The sequence below is a fragment of the Miniopterus schreibersii genome, assembly GCF_964146895.1.
Source record: "Miniopterus schreibersii genome assembly, chromosome: 5".
Classification (NCBI taxonomy): domain Eukaryota; kingdom Metazoa; phylum Chordata; class Mammalia; order Chiroptera; family Miniopteridae; genus Miniopterus; species Miniopterus schreibersii.
Genome location: NC_138106.1, coordinates 36712416 through 36735625, shown reverse-complemented (window position 1 = coordinate 36735625; position 23210 = coordinate 36712416). Strand labels below are relative to the sequence as shown.

The following is a 23210-nucleotide window of genomic DNA, read 5'->3' as shown; positions in this document are numbered from 1 at the left end:
TCTCTCTGAGCCAGCCATCTGCACAGTCAGACAATTCCCAGGATGGTTTTATTTGCTTAGATTAGCCCAGGCACACCAAAACAACTGCACCTGGACGTGCTTCATCCTTGCTGTGGGGCTGGTGTCCCTGGGAGTGTTTTTTAGAATAGCTTATACCCTGAAGGCCCCTGGCTTTGTTTCTCTGTAGGGGTTATTCTTGTGCTGGTGGTACCTTTATATTTTCAAATGATAATTAAAATGAAAACAAAAAAAACCTCATCAAACCCATAGAAATCTCATTTGAAAATCTGCATCATCATATCACCAAATCTCATCGATGAACCAGCGGGCTAAAACCATACAGGCATCTGCTGTAGTCATAAGTTACCAATGTAGCTAAATCGGTATAAAGCTCCCACAGTGCCCATCGCAGTGCTGAATATCTTAGGCTTAATTTACCTGCTGCTCCTACATGCTGCTCCTAATTTTTTCTAGAGCTTCACATGTAATCACAGTTTCTTTCCTGGAATGATTGTTCCTGCCTTTTATGTTCCACATGCTTTACAGGCATGGATGCTTCCTCCTTACCTCTCTCCACTGTTCTCTTCCCAGGCAGTTGTATCCCAGGCTCTAGGGAAAAGAGCTGTGCTATACTTGGCCAGTCACGATGCTCAGCGCTCATTCATAAAGCTGCTACCGAATGTTACAACCTACTTGCTGAATTTTTCAGTTTGGAATTAAGATTGGTCTATTATGAGGCTGGTTCTGAATTTTTTTCATGCTTGTTTTTTCAGGGAAAGCACTTTTAGTTCAAGAGTTTTATTTATCAGTCTTTTGGAGAAGACTTAATCAAGGGTATTCAATAAGCTCTCTCTGTTTTGCCTATTTTTTTTGACATTAATTTTTTCATGTTTTAATTTTATTCTTTTCCTTTTTATTGAATTTATTGGGGTGACATTGGTTAATAAAATTATATGAGTTTCAGGTGTACAGTTTTATAACACATCATCTGTATATTGTATTGTGTGTTCACCACCCAAAGTCATGTCTCTTTCCATCACCATTTATCCCTCCTTTTACTCTCTCTTGCCTCTCCCTACCCCCATTTCCCTCTGGTAATCACCATACTGTTGTCTATGGGTTTTTTTTCTTTTTCTTAATCCCTTCACTGTTTTCACCCAGCCCCCTCTCTTGTCCCCTGCAACAGCTATGTGTCTGTTTCTATTTTGTTAGTTTATTTTGTTTATTAGATTCCACACATAAGTGAAATTATATGGTATTTCTCTGTCTCTGACTGGCTTATTTCACTTAGCATAATACTCTCCAGGTCCATCCATGCTGTCATAAAAGTAAGTTTTCCTTCTTTTTTATGGCTGAGTAGTATTCCATGGTGTAAATGTACCACAGCTTTTTTATCCACTCATCTACTGATGGGCACTTGGGCTGCTTCCAAATCTTGGCTATTGTAAAGAACTCTTTAATGAACATAGGGGTGCATATATTCTTTCAAATTAGTGTTTCAGGTTTCTTCTGATAAATTCCTAGAAGTAGAATTGTTGGATCATAAGGCAGTTCCATTTTTAATTTTTTGAGGAAACTCCATACTGTTTTCCACAGTGGCTGCACAGTCTGCATTCCTGCCAACAGTGCATGAGGGTTCCCTTTTCTACACATCCTTGCCAACACTTGTTGTTTATTGATTTATTGGTGATAGCCATTCTGACAGGTGTGAGGTGATTTTGGTTTTAATTTGCATTTCTCTGATGATTAGTGGCATTGAGCATCTTTTCATGTCTTTTGGCCATCTCCATGTGTTCTTTGGAGAAATGTCTCTTCAGGTCTTTTGCCCCCCCCCTTTTTAAAAAAAATGTATATTGATTTCAGAGAGAGGAAGGGAGAGGGAGAGAGAGAGAAACATCAGTGATGAGAGAGTCATTGATCAGTTGCTTCCTGCATGCCCTGACTGGGGATCGAGCCACAGCCCAGGGTGTACCCGGACAGGGAATTGAACTGTGATCTCCTGGGTCCTAGGTCGATGCTCAACTGCTAAGTCATGCCCGGCCAGGCTATTTGCCCATTTTTTAATTGGGTTGTTCTTTTTTTGGTATTGAGTTTCATCCTCTATTAATATTAAACTTAATTATTTATCAGTTTATCCAATTTTAAACATCTAAAGAGTTATTAATATTTTAATACATAACATTTAATATCTATTAGTCTAGGTTTCAAATATATAAACTGCTTAATTTCTTAATATAATGCCTATATTTTCTCAATAGACAGATCAGGAAAGTACCACCTACAGGAAATCCCACCCTTGATCTTGGTCATTCACTCAGTGTGAGTCCATTCAGGAGATGGAGACCACACAGTGGATTACCCAGAGAGCAGGTTTAATATAAAGAACTATTACACTCTAAGAAATAAGTGATTGCAAAGGATAAGGAAGCTTTATAGCATTCCCCAGGGCTAAAGGAGAACAGCCAGGAAGGGCAAGGTGGAAGGAGGTCCCCTCTCCAAGGCTGGGGTGCAGATCTCATTGGAGAAAATGTAGTTCAACTCCAGGATAGCAGAGAAGGCTGTGCTGGTCTGTAGTATCTTGACAAGCAAGAAGCAGCCCCTCGAGTGCAGGGGAGGCCTGGGCAATCAGCAGTTACGAGTGTGGGTGTATAGGGCGGCAGAGGCTTGGGTGGCAGGAGAGCATGATGCAGGTGGAAGGCCTTCAGAAGGCTGGTTTCCGTGTTGCGAGGGCCATGGAACAATTATCACCACACCAGGCCAAGATGCAGGGTTGCCAAGGAATCACATATTCTGGGTGCATGGTTGGGGCAGAGCTCTGACAGATTTTCCTGCCCTTTAGCCCCTCACATGTGCCCCAATCTGCAGTACAGCCCCTTTCTCCTGCAGTGTCCCTTCATTGCCATTTACTGAGAAAACTTAGCATCATGCTCAGTGTAGAGGAAACATACTTAAAGGAATCCTATCTGCTATGGTAGAACACATAGTGAAAGGAAAGTTTGGAATTGAGAGGCAATAAATTGATAGTTAGCACATTTATAGTCTCATTGTATTCTGGACTCTTTTTCTCTTTACTGTTTAGTGTCAGCTGCTGAGTGACTCAATATATTTTATAACCCAAAAATTGTGACAAAGAGGTAGTAGAAGGGCAGAGCCCCATCATCTGAGCCCCCTTGTCCCTATTCAGGAGTAGCTAAATGGATAGATAAGTAGAGATGCTATTTCACTGTCAATACTATGTTTGTTACTTCTTACCCCTAACACTTTGGATTTCTCCAGTGGCACTGATTTTGAAATTGGCTGGCCTACCCACAGGTCCAAGAGAAATGAGAGGCGATTATCACAATTGATTAAAGACAAAAACATGAATATATTTTCTTTTACTATATTGGGAAATATAAATTCTTATATATAAATATTAATAATTTGATTTTAAGTCACATCTCATTAATATTTAGAATGTGTTTTATTATTGTTGTGACTGATTAATAAAAACAAAGTTCCAGAATGCCGTATTGGTTTGTATAAATTTGAAAATGAGGATCTTGAATAGTGAATGGGTACAGTTGCCTGCAAAAATAACTTTTAACAAAGGTACATTTAAAAAAATTCAGTAAACATTGACTGAGTCCCTACTGAATACCTGTGCTAAGCACAGATTCTTCAGATGCTTTAAGATCTTATTTTGCTTAGATCAGGTTGACTGGTTAGCATCCTTTCCTTGTGAATTTCTGAACTTTTCATCCCCAGATCAATAGATATATATGACAGATGTCTTATACTGTTTTCCTTAGCTTTAGTCTGTTAGAAATACCTGTCCATTGACTTAATGGCTGCTGACAACTTACTTGGGGTCTGTAGAACTATGCAGCTGTGTGTGCTGGTGGATGGCAGACAACTAACAGAGCTATCATGTTCTAGTCTCCACTTGTGCTGCCTCCCATAGGGAGTTGCCTTGTTCTCAAATTTTTTCTAACTGCAGTTTTTAAAATCTATTGTCCAGTCTGGTAACAGCTTGCACTATTGATTTTTGCAGAGACAGGCAGGAGGCTGAGATGATCTCATAAAATGCACAGAAGGTAAGGTCAAGGCTTGTTATAAAGAAATCAAAGGTAATGACTGTCATCATCATCACCACCATCACCCATCTTTATATAAAAAGGTGTGGCACTCATACAGTTTTCTCTCCATGTAATGATTCACTTTCCCATTTATGTCTCTTTCCCTCCATCCAGCTTCTCTCCTGGTGTTTCCCTGGGCTGCAGAGTGCACACACTAATACACACTGGTTGAGTCTCTGTGCTCTCTCAGCTGCCATCGTTTTCTTTCTGAACATACAGTTTTCATGCTTCATCTCACCCTCAGTGACCTATCCTTAGGTGAGGACTCCCTCAACTGAACCTTTTCTAACCAGTTGCTGGATTAAAACCATCTCTGCAGAAAAGCTCCAGTGGATAAGTAGTACTTTCCAGGTTGAGTGGAAATAGATAGGTATAGTCAGTCCATGAAACCCTTATGTGGCCACTTGAAAGGAACTGCAAGCCTGAGAGTTGTCATCCTCTGCCTGCCCCCCCCCCCTTTATTTTTTACTATTGCCTATTTCAGTCAGACTTACTTACCAAGATGTCTCTGAACTCTCTGGCCCTAAAAAGGGGGCTCTTTCCCAACTGGAATTGTCTCTGTCTACCAGTTCAGGAAGTTCCACTGTGCCAATATATGCAGCAGAATGGTTTGTACTATATCCAGTCTCCCAAGGCAAGGGAAGGGTGTTGCTCTCTTTCCGGATTACCTGGGTGATCAGACTGATCTCGGTCACGGGAGAACGCTTTGCTCCAGCCAGGCTGTCCACCCAGCACCCCGCAAACACCCCACACTTCTTCCACCTCTGGATTTTGGAACAAGGCTTGTCACTTCACTTTCTTTTGCCCAAGTCCTACCTGTTTTTTAGGTTACAGTCCATGTTTTCTATGGAGCCTTTTCTAAGTAAGCCCTTCTAGCCCTCCTTTCTCTGTGCTCTTATAGTATGTGTAGTGTATACCCCACAGCTTAATGTTATCTTTCCTCTTGTGGTATTTGTGGATGCTTGTGTGGCCCAGACTGGATTGTAAAAGGGATGCATTTACAGTTCTTCTATTTTCCCCTCGTCGTTCACTGGTAGTTACTTGTTAAAACACGAGAGTTGTAGCATATATCTTTCTTGAACTAGAAGACTTGGCATAGAGACTTCATCATATCTCTCTTTAGATTGGCTGCTGTAAATTGGCAAATGTGGTGAATACCTTCTCTATTATTGTTTTATGGCACTTATAGAAATGCTATTTTTGAGGCAGGTCTCACTGTGCCAGCTGCCCATACTTCAGGTTGTTCAGATGTGGCCCAGAGTAGAACGGATTGTAAAAGTCTGTTGGTAAAGGGCTCCTGCCTGGTGCAGTTTGCTCAGTGGTACTTTCGTCTACCTCCTCCATTCTCTCTCTCATCTATTTGACTTAAATCCAGATCTGAGTGTGAAACTGCTAGCTTGTTGAAGTCTGTTTACTGTTTCACATTAGGTTTGTCTGAGCCCACACTGTGAGAGGAACAGACTGAAGTGGAAGTGAGTAGAAAACAAAGCTAGTCATGTCACCCTCCCCTTAAAACTGTGCAGTGTTTCTGTTGTGTGAGATTAAGTCCCTAATCCTTAACATGGCCACTGTGGCCCTGCAAGGTATAGCGTCCACCGCCTCATCCCTCACCATTCGCCCTCTCACGCATTCGCCCTAATCCTTAACATGGCCACTGTGGCCCTGCAAGGTATAGCGTCCACCGCCTCATCCCTCACCATTCGCCCTAGCCACTCTGGCTGTTCCCCTTCCTTGCCTGATTAACTCCCACTCAGGGATGTCATTCCTGACACCTCCTTCTCCTGCTCCACCCCATCCAAATCACACATTCGACGTGTAATTTGTAATCAGTGATTTTGCTTTTTCCTCCTATCACTTTTTGCCTATTGTTCTTTGTGGTTTGTAATTATACATCTTTTTGTGTGATTATTTGTTCAGATATACAGAGTGGGGCAGAAGTGGGTTTACAGTTGTTCGTGTAGAAAGTCATACAATAATTAATAAATAATAATACAAGAATAAACTCTATGTTTCATGTACTCACCACTGTGAACCTGCTTTTGCCCCAGCCTGTATATCCCCTCCTAGAGTGTAAGCTCCATAAGGGTAGGGATATGGTCTGTGTGCTTGTTATTTTAACCCCATATCCCTGGCTCAGTGCCTGGAACATAATTGAGGCTCAGTAAATACTGGTTTGAAAAATGATGGAAGCAAATTGTAGGATTTGGGAGGGTAGGTGATGAAGTTGGGATGGCAGAGAATTGTGGTCAGAGAGAAGTTCATTGGCTGTACTGAATCAGGAACTGGGTGCATTCAGGGCATTTCCGAGACTCAGGACTAGAAGTCAAGGGCTGGGCAGGGCTCAGCAATCCGGAAAGCCTCCAGGGTGGCTTGGAGACCTCCAGACAGCTCCTGCCTTGTACAAGTAGCACCAACAGAATATTTACAGTGTACCAGACATTGAGTTAATGCTTTAAAAGGTAGCTATCACTAACCACTTTTACACTGAGGAAATGGAAAACATAGGAATTTTAACAGTTTGATAAAGGTTAAATAGCTAATAAGTAGCAGAGTTGGGATTCACATCCAGGTGCATTTGACTCCCTCCCCTCTCATTGCCCTTAACTCCCAAGACCTGGCACCTTCCTGGAAGCGTCTCCTGTATTTCCTTCCCTACCCAGCCATGTGACTTTAGATCAGAATCTGATGCTCAAAAGTCCATAATAGCCTCCTCTTAACCCCCATTTCTTTTCTTTCCAGTCCATCTGCACATCTTTACCAGACTAAATTCTCTAAAATCCTTCTTTTGTAATCACTCACTCCTCAGAAATCTTCCGTGGTTCTCCATTGTTACCAAAACACGAACACGTTGGCCTTGCATTCTAAGGCCCATCCACCCACCGTCTTCCTGACAGCTCTATACTGTGCTCTCTTGGTCGACTCTTTGAGCCCCAAATGCCAAACTGACACATTCCTGCTCTGCGACTGGCCTGGTGTGGTTCTGCTTGCTACTGCACAGGTCCATGTCCCTTAATGGTCATGTGAAATCCTCCAGTGAAGCCTGGAATCCCATTCCGCTGCCTGGTGAATGCCCACGTTTATGTTCTTAGAGTTTACTCAACCCTTGGTTATATTTTCTTTTTTTATCTTCCACCCCCAGTTTGACTGGAAGCTCCTTGAAGCATGACTATCTATTGCACTTCTTTTATTTCCCCATAGCATCTGATTTAGTGGTAAAAACATGGTAGATATTCAATAAATATTTGGTAAATGAGTAAGTAAACCATGCTTCTGATTTTATGTCTCATTAGGGTTTTGCTTTACATTAATATGTTTCACTGCACTAAAGAGGTTATACAATTTGAAAAATGAGAATTCTAGGATCTTGCATAAATTGCTGATTGGGGAGTGAACGTATTGGGTGATATATGAACTTTAGTGTTCTCATAGACAAAAGTATATTGGTCTGCTGACTGCCAGAGGGGCAGGATAGAGGATAAGGCCACACAAAATACTGGTTATAATAAATGTATGTTCTTTTGCTTTTAGTTTGTGATCTGCTCTTCAACTTAGTAAATAATGCACATTGCATAAAAACTGAGTAAGAATATTTAACATAACTTTTAACATAATGAATGCCTGTGGGAATAAAATAAACATAATTGTGATTCACTATATAAAATCAAAGAACTGAACTGTGGATGCAGTTTCCCTTAGGCCAGTCTTATTTCCAGTAGATTTACCTTTCTAATTATATTTTGCTTAGGCTAATTTTAAAATCACTTTGCATTCCCTGAGAGCAGTGTACTTCATGTGTCAAGGGGACACATTTAACAGTCATAAAACTATCTGTAAAAGGAAAAAGCTCGTTTCCCCCCAAAGGATCTTTCTAAAGAATCAAAATGCACAACTGATCCTAAAAAGAAATAGTTTAACAAAGTGCATACAGTAACTTAACTGGGCATATAAATTTTTTTTACATTTGTTTGGGCTCTTTTTCTCTTCTCTTTGTACTCTAGACCAAAAGAAAGAATATCCTTCACAGAAATATATCTGCTGTGTATTTACACTATGTTATAAATTGGAATATTAACTGAACTTAATGGCAGAGGATGTCAGTGTAAATTAAGAACATTATCTAAACCTTATTAATTAAGTAATGAGTATTCTCGTGAAGAGAGAACACAGGCCGTCACAAGGTCTGGGTCCTAGAACTGACTCCTATCTTGTTAAATGAGCTGGAGAAAGTAATTAACTTTTCTGTCCCATCCCCCCCCCCCTTTTAACCAGAGAACTAGGATAAGCACATAGATCTTTTTTAGTGTCTCTCGCAAGGCGTTGTGAAACACCAAAGGGGAATAACAACCAGAAAAATTATGAACCAGGACTTTGAAAGAATAGTGGGAGTTACTTATTTAATGGCTCTAATTGGTCTTTAGTTGAGAAACAGCTGATAGTGTTGCATCAGGTTCCCCGAAAAGAAGCGAGATGCATGAAATTTATTTTTCACTTACTGAACACAGTTGGTTTTTGTGATCTTAGTGTTGTATAATCTGTTTCATTATTGAGAGAGTGTATTTCGGCTCCTTTGAAAAAGATTTCAGATGAATTAATGGGTTTGTGAAGTTTACTTTAAATGTTAACATTTTTTAAATGGATGTTAAGTACTGTAATGAGATCAAGTCTCCATTTTCCTATGGATGAGCTTTGTGAGTGATTGAATGAGTCATTAGCAAACTAAGATTCTATTTCACAGGAATATTTTGAGGACAAGCTTCAGAATGTATGTAAGTTCTTAAGAAAAGGAACTAGGGATCCTTGGAGAAATGGCAGATTCCTGGACTGGGGCAAGAAGAAGTACAGATAAGCTGGTAATATCTTATGGTGTCAGAAGTAAGGATGTCTTCAAAAAAAGATGGGGGCATGCTGAAGGGACGCATGTGAACTTGAAGGAGCTCCCAAGAGCTAAATCTGGGACAATTGGAGCAACAAAAATAATGATAGTAACGGATTACAATTTATAGAATAGAATAAATATCTGTGAGTCAGTGTTTTTCTAAATATATACTTGGATAAATAAATGAGGGAGAAAGAATAGCTCTTGCTTACCTAGGATTCTAATTAATAAATATGGAAGGGATGGTGGAGGTGAAAAATCACTGGCACCAGAGCAGTGATTGCTGCAGACCGGATCTATCTGTGCGTGCTAAAATTAGCAGGCGAAAGTGGGATGAGAAACAGGATATTTGCATAGTTTTAGAATATCTCCTCACAAGATACTTAATAATTTCAAAGAGAAAAGTACTAACTTTACAGTGGAAATACCTAGACATATATAGCACATTAAACAAATGTTCAAAGTGAACATCATCTGTAATGAGCTATCTTAGTATGTACCTTCTCATAAAATGCTCAGAAAAGGGTGGGTTTTTTCTTATTGTTTTAAATTATATATATTATTTTGAAAAAAATAGATTCACATGCAGTTTTTTTATTGCGATATTAACTGACATACAACATTATATTAGTTTCAGGTGTACAACATAGTGATTTGATATTTGTATGTGTTGTAAAATGATGACCATAATAAGTCTAGTTAACATGTCTCCATACATAGTTACAGATTTTTACTTATGATGAGGGCTTTTAAGATTTACTCTCTCAGCAGTTTTCACATGTGCATTACAGTATTATTAACCATAGTTGCCATGCTGTACATCCCATTCCATGACTTATTTATTTTACAACTGGAAGTTTGTACCTTTCGACTTCCTTCACCCATTCTGTCCACCCCACACCCTCTACCTCTGGCAACCACAAATCTGTTCTCTATCTATGAGCTTAGTTTTTTTTGTTTTTGTTTTTAAGATTCCACATATAAGTGAATCATATGGTATCTGTCTTTCTCTGAATTATTTCAATTAGCATAATGCCTCAAGGTCCACACGTGTCGCAAATGGCAGTAGTTCATTTTTTATGGCTGAACAATATCCCATTGTGTGCATGTGCCATGTTTTCTTTACCCACTCTTCATCAGTGGGCACTTAGGTTGCCTGCATGTCTTGGCTGTTGTAAATGATGCTGCAGTGAGCATGGGGGTGCATATGTTTTTTTGAGTTAGTGTTTTCGTTCTCTTCAGATAAATACCCAGAAGTGGAATTTCTGGGTCCTAAAGTAGTTCTATTTTTAATTTTTTGAGGAAACTCCATGTTGTTTTCCATAGTGGCTGCACCAATTTACATTCTCATCAGAAGTGCATTAAGAAAAATACAGAGCGATCCTGTGTATCCTTTATCTACTTTTCCCCAAAGGCAACTATAGTTGCAAAATAGTAATGCAGTATCATCACCAAGATACTGACAGTGACACAGTCAAGTCACAGGACATTCCCCTCACTACAAAGATCCCTCATGTTGCCATTGCATAGATATACCCCTTTTTAAAAAATTGGGTTTGCTCATTATGGAGCTATAAGAATTCTTTATACAAGTTGGGGCAAAAGTAGGTCTATAGTTTGTATGGAAAATAATACAATAATTAATAAATAATAATACAAGAAGAAACTCTGTCTCACGTACTCACAACTGTAAACCTATTTTTGCCTCACCTTGTATATTCTGGATCATACGGAGTTTTCCTTCCAGTCTGTTAATATAGTGAATTACATGAATTAATATTTTAATTTAAAAAATTGTGGTAAATACATAAAGATAAAATTCACTATCATTACCATTTTTCAGTGTGCAGTTCAGTGGTATTAACTGCATTCATATTGTTGTGCATCCATCACCACCATCCCTTTCCAGAACCCTTCATCCTGCAGAACTGAAACTCAGTACCTGTTCATCAACAGCTCCCCATTCGCTTCTCCACCGGCCCGGCAGCCGCCATTCTACTTTGTGTCTCTATGAATTTGACTGCGTGCCTCCTATAAGTGGAATCATACAGCATTTGTGTTTTTGTGACTGGCTTTTTTCACTTAGCACAATGTCTTCAAGGTTCATCAGTGTTGTAGTTTGGGTCTCCTTATGCTTTAAGGCTGAATAATAAAATTTCATTGTATGTATTGTTTTAAATTATATATATATATATGTATGTGTGTGTGTGTGTGTGTGTGTGTATATATATATATATATATAAAATTATATATACCATATCGTTTCTCCACCCATCGTGGGCACTTGGGCTGCCTCCACCTTTTGGCTTTTGTGAATACTGCTGCTGTGAGCACGGTGCACAGATCTCTCTTCGGGATCCTGCTTTCAGTTCTTTTGGATTTATACCCAGAAGCGGAATTGATGGATCACACTGTAGAACCTCCTTTTACTCTCCCTCTGCTCTGCTCTTCTCTAAGCCCTGACACTCGATATCTTTTCCATTTAGAGGTTTAAGTTTTAAAAGTTCTCATACATTTATTTCTTTAAATAATGTAGTAAGTCCTTCGTTAAGAAGATGGTCTAGAGAATAGAGTATAGCAGTTATTGAATGTCCTGGCTAAGTGTCAGGAAACCCGTTTGTTTCAACCCTTGCTATTGCAGAAGCGTGTTAGTTCCTTTTATTCTCTTAGGAAGTACAGTAGAGTGGACATAATTGAGTCTCTCAGTTACTTCCTGACCTTGCTGTGCTTCAGGGCTGTCATTGTGAACATGGACTCACAGCATAGTGTACAGAGTAGAAATTACTGGGGACTGGAGCAACGTTGACCCCTCTGAGCTCTTTATAAAACCAAATCCTTGATATGAGTTTGTTTTATTTTATTATTTAGGTATTTATAAGCAAATCAAACAATATTTGAAAGATGTTTACTAAGCTTTGTTTTTCATCTGGCCATCTTTACTCATTTGTTTCTTCTCGGCCTTCCTCTTTGCGTCTGTATCCCATACGACCAGGTAAATGGGCGGCCTCCCAGCTCTGAGTAAACACCTTCAGTAGGTGTAACTCTTGGAAGGAAATGGACTCTGGAACGCAGGACTCATTTCCCTCTCCCAACTGCACTCCTCTTTCTTTTACTGCACATCAAGGAAGAAAAACAGAGCTTTGGAGGAAAGAGGATTAGAGAGAGAAAGAGGCAGATGAATCAAGAACAAGAGGAAAAACAAAGAAATTACTATGAAGAAGCACAAAGGAAGTGGGCGGGGCAGGTGAGGGAGAGGTGAGTGTGGTTAGAGACACTCCAGTCAGGCTTTCATGATCTCTTCTTTCTTTGGACTAAATAAAACCCTGATCCCTCCTGGGTCTAGGGATCAACTGCCAGGAACCTCCTGTGGCTGTGACAAGTAGGTCACTAAGTCGGTGGCTACTTGGGTGGAATGAACGTAATGAGCATTCTGCAACCAGTGTTTCCTGAGTGCCTGCCACCCACCGCTTCCTGAGCTCCATTCCATCGTTCCACTGGCCAAGGATAGAAAAGACCAAACTTCCATTCCAGGTGTTTTGTTAACTGCTCTCTGGACAGAAGGGAGTAGTCCCCTGGGTTCTCCAAGCCCCTTCTCTGTCCCCTGCCTGGATACGTCTTTCTCTAATCCTGGGGCTGGCGGATTGCAGGGCCCACCTTTTTTCCCTTCAGCTGATAAGCCCACTTGTAACAATTGGAGGCAGAGGTCCTCTCACGCCAAACTGTTAGATCTTACATGATCTGACTTTGCCTGACAAGCAGTAGTACCCTGTTTTACAGGAAACAAATGAAAAGGCCTGACATATTTTAAACATAGGGCAGGTATGGCAGGTTCTTCTCACTTGCATTCTTATCAGCCCATAGGATTTGCATGATACATGTCCAGGTTTGGGAGTGACCTGGGAACCCAGAGGCTTCACATTTTCAATGTGCCTTTTCTATATGTTCCTCCAAAATGAAGATGAATATAGTTTAAGGTAATTTTGTTACAAAGAAATTGTGGTATCTGAGTCTACTTCTCTTTTTTTGTGTGCAGAAGAAACAGAAGTAAAAAACACAAGCAGGCTTGATTGATCTAATAGATCACTGATGTGCTGTTTGTGGCTTAGTTTGCTGCTCACATTTCTGATCTGAAATTGCTATTCTGCTTAATTAGCTTATTTAAACAATCTAAGGTAGTTCGTGTTCTAAATGCGACTCCTATCCTAGAATTTTCAGTCTGACCAAGAAATAAAACAGGAGTCACACAGTGAGTGACTTAGCTGCATCTCTAGGATGTCACAAGTCAGTGTTTCTTAGCCAGGGTGAATTTGCCCCCCCCAGGGGGTATGTGACAATGTCTGGGGACATATTGACTGGGGAGAAGGTGCTACTGGTATCTAGTGGGTGGAGGCTGAGGATGCTGGTAAATATTCTGCAGTGCATAGGAGAGCACTGGTCCAAAATGCCAACAGTGCTGAGGTTTAAAGCCCTGTCATAAATAGTGTATGGCAGATACGGTGTGGACTGACTGATAAATCAGCTCCATAGGAAAAACCAAGATGGTGCCTGTAATTGTCGCTACTGCCTCTGGGTTTTTCTGTGTTGTTTTTTTTTTCTTCCATATTTCTATTTTGAAATCATTTTTATTTTATTTTTTAAGTTTATCTTTATTGTTGAAAATATTACAGATGTCCTCTAAATCATTTTAGATTCATAGCCTGGGTAATTTTCATCTCTCTGTTTCCTTAGCACTTTGTACGTGGGAGGCTTTGCTAAATGTTGAATGAAATCAGAGAGAAGGACAGGCATGTCAGGAACTGACCCATTAGGTGCTGCTTCATGTAAACGGTGAGAGAGACACTGAGGGTTCAGTCCAGCAGGTTACCTCCGCTCTGTGCCCGCATGTTCCTTTGCTTCTGCTTGGCTTAGGCTGCTTAGTGCCAGTGGAGTTGGTGTCATGGGGAACATCTCCTACTTAGGACACCGAGGAGCTCTGGTCTGGAAAGAGACCATTCCACACCCTACACCTTACCCCAGCCATGGGGGGTTGCCACAGCCCTGTAGGCCATCCGTCACTTTGGAATATGTGTGTGTGTGTGTGTATTTTGATTATAGTACAGAAACCTAAAGTCAGTCTTCTGTAATCCCAACAATAAATTGGTATATATTCTTCCAGTTTATAAATGTATATTAACATATAATCATTAAAAATAAAAGTGGAACTATAATTTTATTGTGTATTATACTGTTTTACAATTTGTGCTTTCACCATACTGTATCATGGACATTCTTTATTCTGTCTAGCATGTGGAATAAGTCACTTAAAATATATGTCTATAAAATAAAGATTATTGTATCCACCCACCTACTTCAGAGTCATTAGAAAGATTCAAATATAGTTAAGATTTGTAAGGCATGTTGAGTTTTCTAGGTGAAAATACCATGATGTTATATACCATGGTCTGTTTTTAATTGATTATAACAATATGGAATGATTCTATTATTAGCTTCTTTTGAGATGTTATTGAAATATTTTTAAGAACATTCTGACTCTTGGAAAGAAACCATTGTGGCTTAGATTTCGACTGCTTTCTCTGTGTTCCCCATAGGCAAATACGTGTATCAGCCTATGACTCCCGTGGAACAGCTTCCGAGCACTGAGATTCCTGCGAAGCCTCGGGAACCCACAAACACCATTCAGATCTCAGTCTCTCTCACTGAACACTTTCTGAAATTCGCATCCGTCTTCCAGCCTCCCCTCCCACCTGATTCACCAAGGTACTGTATGATCTCAGACCTCTTTATTGACAACTATCAGGTTAAATGTATTAATGGGAAGATGTGTTATGTGCAGAAGCAGCCAGCACCACATTCCCACAAAATGAGCCCTCAGGAGGTCTCTGCACACGATGCCTTAATTTCAAAAGAGAGCAATACGCCAAAAATAGATCACTGCTCTTCTCCCTCAAGTTCTGAGGACTCCGGGATCAACGCCGTTGGGGCTCACTGTGTGGAGTCGTGTGATGAGGACACGGAAGGAGCGGAACTGAGCTCAGAGGAAGACTACAGCCCAGAGAGCAGCTGGGAGCCCGAGGAGTGCACCCTCCTCTCGCCGTCACAGTCGGACCTGGAGGTGATCGAAACGATGGAGACCACCGTGTGAGTCAGGCAGGAGGCCGCGCCCGGGCCCCAGCTGGGCATTTGTACTTTCGTTGGATGGAGCCTTCTTCCAGCGCAGTTGGTGTTTTCTACCCTACTCTAACCACCATAGCAGCTCAGTGGTCTGCTGATTAGCTTCACTCTTAAATTAGTCTTATAACTAAGGTATTGTTTTCTTTTGTATCTTGACTTACTTTCTATGTAGCATCTATCTGGTGTCATGAATTGTGACCCAGCCTTAATTTCACTGGGAACTTTGTGAGCGATGAAGTGCTGATCACAGAGTAGCGTGGACCAGGCTGAGGAGCTACCCAGAGTGAAGGAGACAGTATTTTCTAAACACCCAGTTCTTCACAGGAAAACTCTTGGCAGTTCCTCTTGGCATGCTGACGGGCACCGCTGCTGCCCTGCTTGTCCCATGTGGGAATGGCATGAGCGAGGGCAACAGACTGTGCCCTGGTAGATGTCGTTCTCTCCCTTTCCCTTTCTCCTCACACTGCACAGCCCAGGGCCAGCTGCCTGGCTGACTTCTAGGAGGGTAGTGAGGGCCAGCTCAGCCCCTGTCTGTGGCCAGTGTCTGCACAGCCCTCCGTCACCTGGGGCTGAACTAGACCTTCATTTAAGGAGACGACATCTTCAATTTCATGCTCAATCCAGCTTTTGCTGAGTGCGTACACTCTGCAGGGTGCTGTGGGGATACAGAATGAATAAGACCTGACTCCCCACGTGAAGGAACCACGGGTTAATAATGGAGATAAGACATGCAGGTAGCATTACCCAGGATGCTCTGGGAACCCAGGGAAAGGAGAGATGTACTTGGCTTGTAGCTGGGGAATGTGTTGCAGCATTTGAGCTGGTCTCTTGGGTGGGTTTCCCAACATTTCCCTGCTTTTCTTAATTGTCGTTCAAATCTGGGAAAAACTTTTAGGAAGTTATACAGCTATTATATTTAGGAGGCAGCCACATCTGACGTCTTAAGAAAATATCAGTAATAGTTTTAGTTAGCATGGAAATGCTAAAGACAGCAGTCCTTTAGGGATTAGGAATGAATCTAATAGGTTTGGTGAATTCTGCTTCATTTGGTTGTATGAAGCATTAGAATGGCTTAGGTGGGAAATGGATTAGAATTCATTACAATGCATGGGTTTTTATGCAAATACAAAAGCAGTTGAAATAGTTCACTGCTAAGTCAGGAGAAAATATTTTGTGTAGTCATTCATTTTACTACAGTAATACTCATGGTCTGTTTTACATATTCCCTTTTCTCACACATACAAAATAGTGAGTAATTCTATCTTATTTAGCTCTCTTCAGAATTCTACTCCCAGTCTCCATTTATACCAGGTGTTCTTGTGTGTGAGTTGGTTATCTGCCATTTCTCCAAATCCTCTCTCTGTGAGGCATAGTTAAGAATCCAGGAAATTTAACATATGGCCTAATGAAACTAGAACTATCAGAGTTGGAGATAGAGAGCTACTTCTTATATCCTAACTACCCATGAATGTGCTCTGTCGGCATTGTGGCACCTCTCTTCTGTGCTACGTTAGTTTGTATTTTAAGAAATAAGAGGAGGTCCATTGTGTTCCTCCCTGAAGCCTCCACTTGGGTTCCTTCACAAATCACTAAGCAGACTCTGCTTTCCTAGTTGTATGTGTAGTTCAAGTGATTGGCTAGAACACTCATTAGGTTTAGGTCCTAAACATCCATAGGGTCTAGACAGCAGAGTATGCAGGTTCCTTTGAGAACAGTGTCAGTTAAAACTTTCTAAGCTAGACAGAAAGCATAAGGATTCCCACTTATTGAAATGTAAGACTCAACAAGTCAAACCATTAAAGTGGTGAGGAGCTCCAGGAACGGGGCACAGTAGAGGGCAGGTGGGGGGGGCAGTGAGGGGCTTCCACACTGGCCTGGCCTCCCAGCCCACGTGGCTTAGGGACAGATATCTGCTGAGCGCTGCCTGAGGTTCTCAGTGCCTCCCATGAGTGAGTGGCCAGCTGAAGTGAGCTCAGAAGCTGTACAGACAACTGTTGTTATTCGAGGTGGTAACAGCAACATCAGTGTCCTGTCTACCCTCCCCGCACGCCCCCCCACACCCATGGGTGATCTCACTGAATTCCCCAGTGCACATACAGAGGGTTTTCTTTCTCTGCACTGTTCCTACCGGTTCTCTGCTCTGGGCCCACATTCCTCATTCCAGTCCATTAAACTAATTGGAGTCAACCACCAGGTCTTTAAAGCCATGGAAATTCATGGTCACAGGGCCCTGTTTCTGAAGCTGGCTGTTCGGGGTTGGACCTTTTACCAATAATATCTATAACTTTTAAAACTCTTGAACTGCCATTCAGAGTAGCCACAATTTTAATGGATTTTTGGATTTAATAATGGTTGATAACACTTTAAATATTTGCACAATCTCTTTATAATTAAAAACTCACTAAGCTTAGCTTACTACTGTATACTTTATAGAAATTGGAGATGTTCCATTCGGTTCTAAATATTAGATGCTCCTGGATCTCAACCTTTTCTAAACAAGCACAAGCAAGAATTTTGTTTGTCCTAGTATTGTTAATATTACTAATTCTCTAGAAAATCATATATGATTGAACCAGAATTGTTTCTTTATGCTTGCATTCCAAAAACAACTGACAAGGATATAAAAATGTGTGGTTTCAACTTAAATTCTAGGCCTGTTCTGTTCTATATTATATAAAAGAATTTCTCTGTAATCCTGATATTATATTGCTCTTTTGTATAAGCATATTTATAGGCACTTTAGAAAATATTTAGATGCTACGTGTATTATAGGCATTGGAAACAGTCATGTTAAATAGCCTTTTGGTTAATACTTGTACACTGAGAGATATGGAAGCTTTTGATTTGGACCTGGTGGTGTGCTCACCTGAACAGAGGGTTGGGCTGTGCAGATGGAGAAACTGCTTTCTTGGGCTTTGTAAAAACCTGGCCCCATTTCTACTTTTTGAAAGTCGGTGTAAGAGGTGTTAGGTAGAAGATACAAAATAAGTGCTGTGTGGAATTTAGCTTGCTTATCGCACCAAAATTTATTTTAGAATTTTCAAGTTTCAAATATGCTCATAACTTCTCTGAGAAATGACAAAGCAATTAAAATGCTTTGTAGTTGTAGTTAGTTGGTACATTAACAAATACGGCTTTACCATCAAATCTAGATTTTTTTTTACCTTGTAATTTTCAAGATTTGGAAAGAGAGTTTGAGGAAAACTCTGAAGAAAAAAAGGTTGCTTTCCTAGAAAGGGAAAACTTGTGGTTCAAGGTAATACTATAGAAAATAAAAGCACTAAAACCAGAACCTAGCCATGAAGTTGTCCTGAAGTACCTTTTGGATTTGATCTAAGATTTGATTCTGGCTGGGGGGTGGGGTTTTATTTCTTAACCTCCCTTCCTGGCCTGTTTGAAGTATCCCGGTTTTTATGGAATTGATCATAACTACTCCTCTTATGCAGATTTCTCTATTTGGGTGATAGGATACAACCAGATAATTTAAAAAGCTGTCAGAATACCAGATATGTTTGGCAGTATAAATACCACTAGCCAAGGAAAAAAGCGTACGATAAAATAATATTTATATAGTCAGCTCTTGGTTATTCCATCTTGTTTGCAAAATTTTATTGAAACATTTTGGCTACATGAGGAAAACAAAATTTTAACTGTGTTCTTTCCTACTCCCCTCCCCAGAGGAGCTGTGAACCACAATGAAGGAGGCCAGCTGTATTTGAGGCTTTTTAGAAAGTAGTTTGTGATCAGTGTCTTGCCCTTGAGGAGGGGAGAGGGAAGTAGGAGTTCTGCTCGCTTCATCAGTGCCGTGATCCCAGGGATGTCAGCATTTCTCACATCCAAGCATAAGTACAAGGATGCTTCTCAAAATTAATACTGGAATTTTAAACATTTTATATGCCATGGCTCCCTTTCATTATGGATAATTGAGAGTGGACTGTATTAGGAAAGGGCCATGTTTCTATAGCGCTTTGAGTTCCTTTTTCTATTAAGGTGGATGCAGTGCTCTCTGATATTCCGAACAAGTCTGAAAGCAGATCATCTCTAGAGGTTTAATACTGAGCTTGCATATCATTCTGTTCATACACTTTTTTAGGCTGTTCTTACCTTACAATATTCACTTTCTGTGTTATTTTTTAAATTTGTCTGTTTTAAATTTTTAAGCACAATGTTGACCATTCTGTAATTTCCTAAAATTATATTGTTTTCTTACAGACAGCTCAACTTTCCTTTATGTAAAGTACTTTAGGAAAATAACTACCTTGTAAAATAAACGTAATTTTTTTTCTTTTGTACCAGCACAAATTTTATATTTTGGAGTTTGGAATGTTCTTTCCCTGCAGTTCCGAGAGGTTCTGACTTAAATAACAACACAATGAGCTAAACAAAACAAAACTTGCATTTGTACAATGTGAAATATTTATATTGCATGTTTACATTGTCCCAGGAAATAAGCGGTTTACATCATTATCCCATTTAAACTTTATAAACGCTTCGTGAAATGCAGGTAAATGTCATTATCCATAATACACATTCATCGTCACCTCTCCTGGTAACTCCCAGAACCCTTTGTATTGAGAACTTTTTTGTTGGCTACATTAGGCTTATACAGATAACACTTACATTCTCCCACAAACGGTGTATCTTTCACACAAAGCTACAAGCTTTGTATTCATTTTACACACACCACGTAGACAGTTCAACCACACGCCCTTGAGGTGCAGCCACTTGGTCACCAAGGCTCACGGTCAAAACCCCAGGCTGGCAAACAAACCCAGGAGCTCAATTTTTACATTTAGCACCCCCAGAAAAGAACAACTCTGGGGTTGGCTTTTATTGAATAACCTCACTAGGACTGCTAAGTAAATCCTTTTATTAGTAATATCATTGTTAGTATTAATTATAGCTCAATATTTACCTTACTGCTTTCTATGAGTAACCCTCACAGCAACCCCTGAAGGAGATTTCAGCACCCCCATTTCACAAACCAGGAAAAGAATTCGGGAAGTAAATATTTTTGCTGCATGGGGCACCGTTTGTAAGTAGCGGGAGTCAGGATTTGAACCCATCACTTTGGCTCTAGAGCTCACCGTCCTGGCCCTTTGCCTGTGTTGTCTACTCTTGTGGCCCTTCCCACCCTCAAGGTACTTGGGAGGCCAAGTGAGGTGGCTGCCTAGTGAGCCTGGGAGGAGAGCCTGTCCCCCACTCAGCGAACACCTTCCCACAGGCTGGGGGTCACGCTGCCCCCCGGGGGGCTGCGCTCCAGGCAGTGCTGAGAAACAGCCACAGGCTCCCTTCCCCTTTCCTCTTCTGTACTCCACACAGACCTCCCGCAACACGCACACGTGCGCGCACACACCATCTTTCTGCAAATACCTCAGTGCTTTGATTAGGCCACTGTTTCTTCCATGTTGAATCCCATCTTGACTAGCAGTCAGGGCTAGTAGCTCTCTCTGCCTTCACAAAAGATAACTTGTCTTTTAAAATGACTTCTACAGACAGCTAATCTCATCGACTGTGTGTGCATTCTTTTAATTTAACTTCATATAATTGTATTGCCAAGTTCTAGAGGCATTTCACTGTAGCCTCTTACAATTGCTGACTACACACACTTTTATTCTGCAATAAACTTTAATTTAGCCCCTCATCCTCATTGCAGTTCAATCACTGGGAGCTGGTAATGCCTTTAACCCTTGGTGTGCCACCCCTGTTCTATGCTGACACAGAGCTGTGGGTACGACAGGATCTTGGGACTCTGGTTCGCCACAGTAGGGTTCCAGGAGGGGCAGCTGGAGGCCAAATGGAATTCTTCCGGAGCCAGGCAGATACGGGAATTTGGCGGAAACATGAGAAAAGCAAGGCGAAATAAATATGCCTAGACATTAATGGTGGGTTTTTTTTGTTTTGAATTTTCCTAGTTTTCTAAAATAGATATTACTTTCATAGTCAGAAACAAACCCAGCAAGTTATGTTGGCCGTGACGAGTCCTAGGGCGGTGAGTGCGGGTGGAAACGGACAAGCCTGCAAGTGTGGGCAGCGTCTGACCAACTCATGAGCCTGTTGGGCTAGACTAACGGCTGGACTGGGGAGTGTGTGCCCTGAGCCACCTGGCTTCCACCGAGGAGCGACCCCGCTCCGGACTTCCAACCATGGCTGCAAAGCTCTTGGGCCAGTGGGCTGGGGAGAGAGGAGAGGATGTTTCTTACTGTCTTTCTCAGTCCCTAGCCGGAAGCTCTGCTGTGAATTTGGAGATGGGAGATGAGAAAGGTAGGGCCCTGGTGCGACATTTTAGCCCTGTGTGACACCTAGCCTGTCACCTAGTGCAAAACCCCAGGTGACTTATCCCAAGACAGAGATCTGAGTGTCACTGCAAGATGATGACCGGAAAGAGCATCATGGATCAGCGAAGCACCGAATGGGGGCTTACCAAGCATTTCCCAGCAACACTGGTAGACAGAGCGGGGTAATTTTGTGAGTTTGGCTGAAACAACCAAGAGCTAAGTCAACTATAAAGGCTGGTAAGTCAGTCATACACGGCAGGTAAGTAGCAGAGCCAGAGCCCCAACCTGCCACCGATTCCAGATGCAGCCGGTGTTACTCCCTCAGCTTGAGGCTGTGTGGTCAGACCCTGCCCTGCTCCTCAGGCCTCCTCCCCGCCCCCGAGGCCCCCTTGCACTAGGCCCACCCCAGACAGACCAGCCCCAGCAAAGTTATCTGTGCTGGTAGAAGTCAGGGTAGTGTTTGACTTGGGGAGGGGTGCATTAGGAACAGGGAATTTAAGGGGACCTCTGGGGTGCTGGTCATTTGTTTGCTTGATCCAGGTGCTGGTTATATAGGTGTGTTCACTTCGTGAAATAATCCAGCTGTATACATACAGTTTGTGAACATTCTGTTCATAAGGTTTACTTAAAAAAGATGATTATTTTAAAGAAAATGTGGTGATACCTATTCTGTTTTAAGCACTGTGTTGTGGAGGACATGGAGTGGACAGAACGTGATCCTGACCTCGAGTGTAGGAGACGGACAGGAAAACACCCACCTGTGGAAATGAGGTGAGTCAAACTGCCATTTTCCATCGGTAGCCCCGGAAGGCTTCACAGAGCGTCAGGGTTCGGAGGAGGCTGGCGGAGAAAGATGGCAGGGGCTCCACAGAGGAGGGGCTGTGGGGTGAACTCTAATGACCGAGGCTGCCCTCTGGGAGCTCAGCAGTGCTCAGACTCCCTGGGGTCCTGGAGGTGGCCCTGGGCTGCCCAGAGGACAACACACCAGGAGGCCTTCCTGCATCCCTGGGCCCGTCACAGGCATCTGATTCTGGGGGCACCTTTGGAAAAACATTTCCACCAGACAGCCGAGTAGGAGCCTGCAGCTTCTGAAAGGATCCCCAGAGCCCTGAATTACTCACTGAAGCACATTGAGGGGGCCGCTGCCGGCTTTCATCTCCCACAATCACGCTTCCCCCTCCCCCGCAGGCTCTGGCTGGTACGTGCTACTTTGTAAAGCATCTTCCCACGTCACTGGGACTTGCTGTAGACGGAGCAGGTCGCTTTCATCCTTACTTTTCAGAAGAGCAAACGGCCTTCCTCAGCTCACAGGGGCGCCAGTGGCGGGGCTGTGCGTAGAGCCCGAGGCTCCTTCCAGCAGTCCCTTCTGCCTCCGGTGCAGAACTGGGTGCAACTCTGCCCCTGGTGGCAGGAGGGAGGGGCAAGTGCAGGGTGTGGGTGTGGATGGGGGGGGGCATTCGCCTGAAGCTGGGAGCTGACAGTAGCCATGTTTTCAGGTTGTCCATTCAGATACTGGCTGTTCAAGGAACAAAGCTGTGATGACACTGCTGTGTGTGGCCACCCAAATCCACTCCCCTCTCCCCTCAGGGCCTGATTTCCTTTCAGAGGATCATCCCCCCCCACCCCGGGGGGCAGCATGGGAGGGACATTCAGACCAGGTACCTACCCTTCCCAAATGGTGCCTGAAGGGTTTCTGGAACCTCCCTCCCCCAGATCTTTCCTCTTACCACGCATCACAGCCTAGGGGTCTGCATGTGACCAAGCAGT

General features: G+C 42.1%; 1 protein-coding gene across 3 annotated transcripts in view; it reads left to right on the top strand.

Annotated features, from left to right (window-relative positions):
- Positions 1-20802, top strand: part of LOC308557704 (UPF0524 protein C3orf70 homolog) — a 53936-nt gene extending 33134 nt beyond the window's left edge. For 2 of the 3 annotated variants that reach the window (XM_081138430.1, XM_081138429.1), the window contains exon 2: positions 14583-20802. In XM_081138430.1, the coding sequence (XP_080994556.1) occupies positions 14583-15136 (554 nt within the window). In that variant the 3' untranslated portion in view covers positions 15137-20802. The remainder of the gene's footprint in view (positions 1-14582) is intronic. The other variant, XM_081138431.1, reaches the window with a different exon arrangement.
- The last annotated feature ends 2408 nt before the right edge of the window (positions 20803-23210 follow it).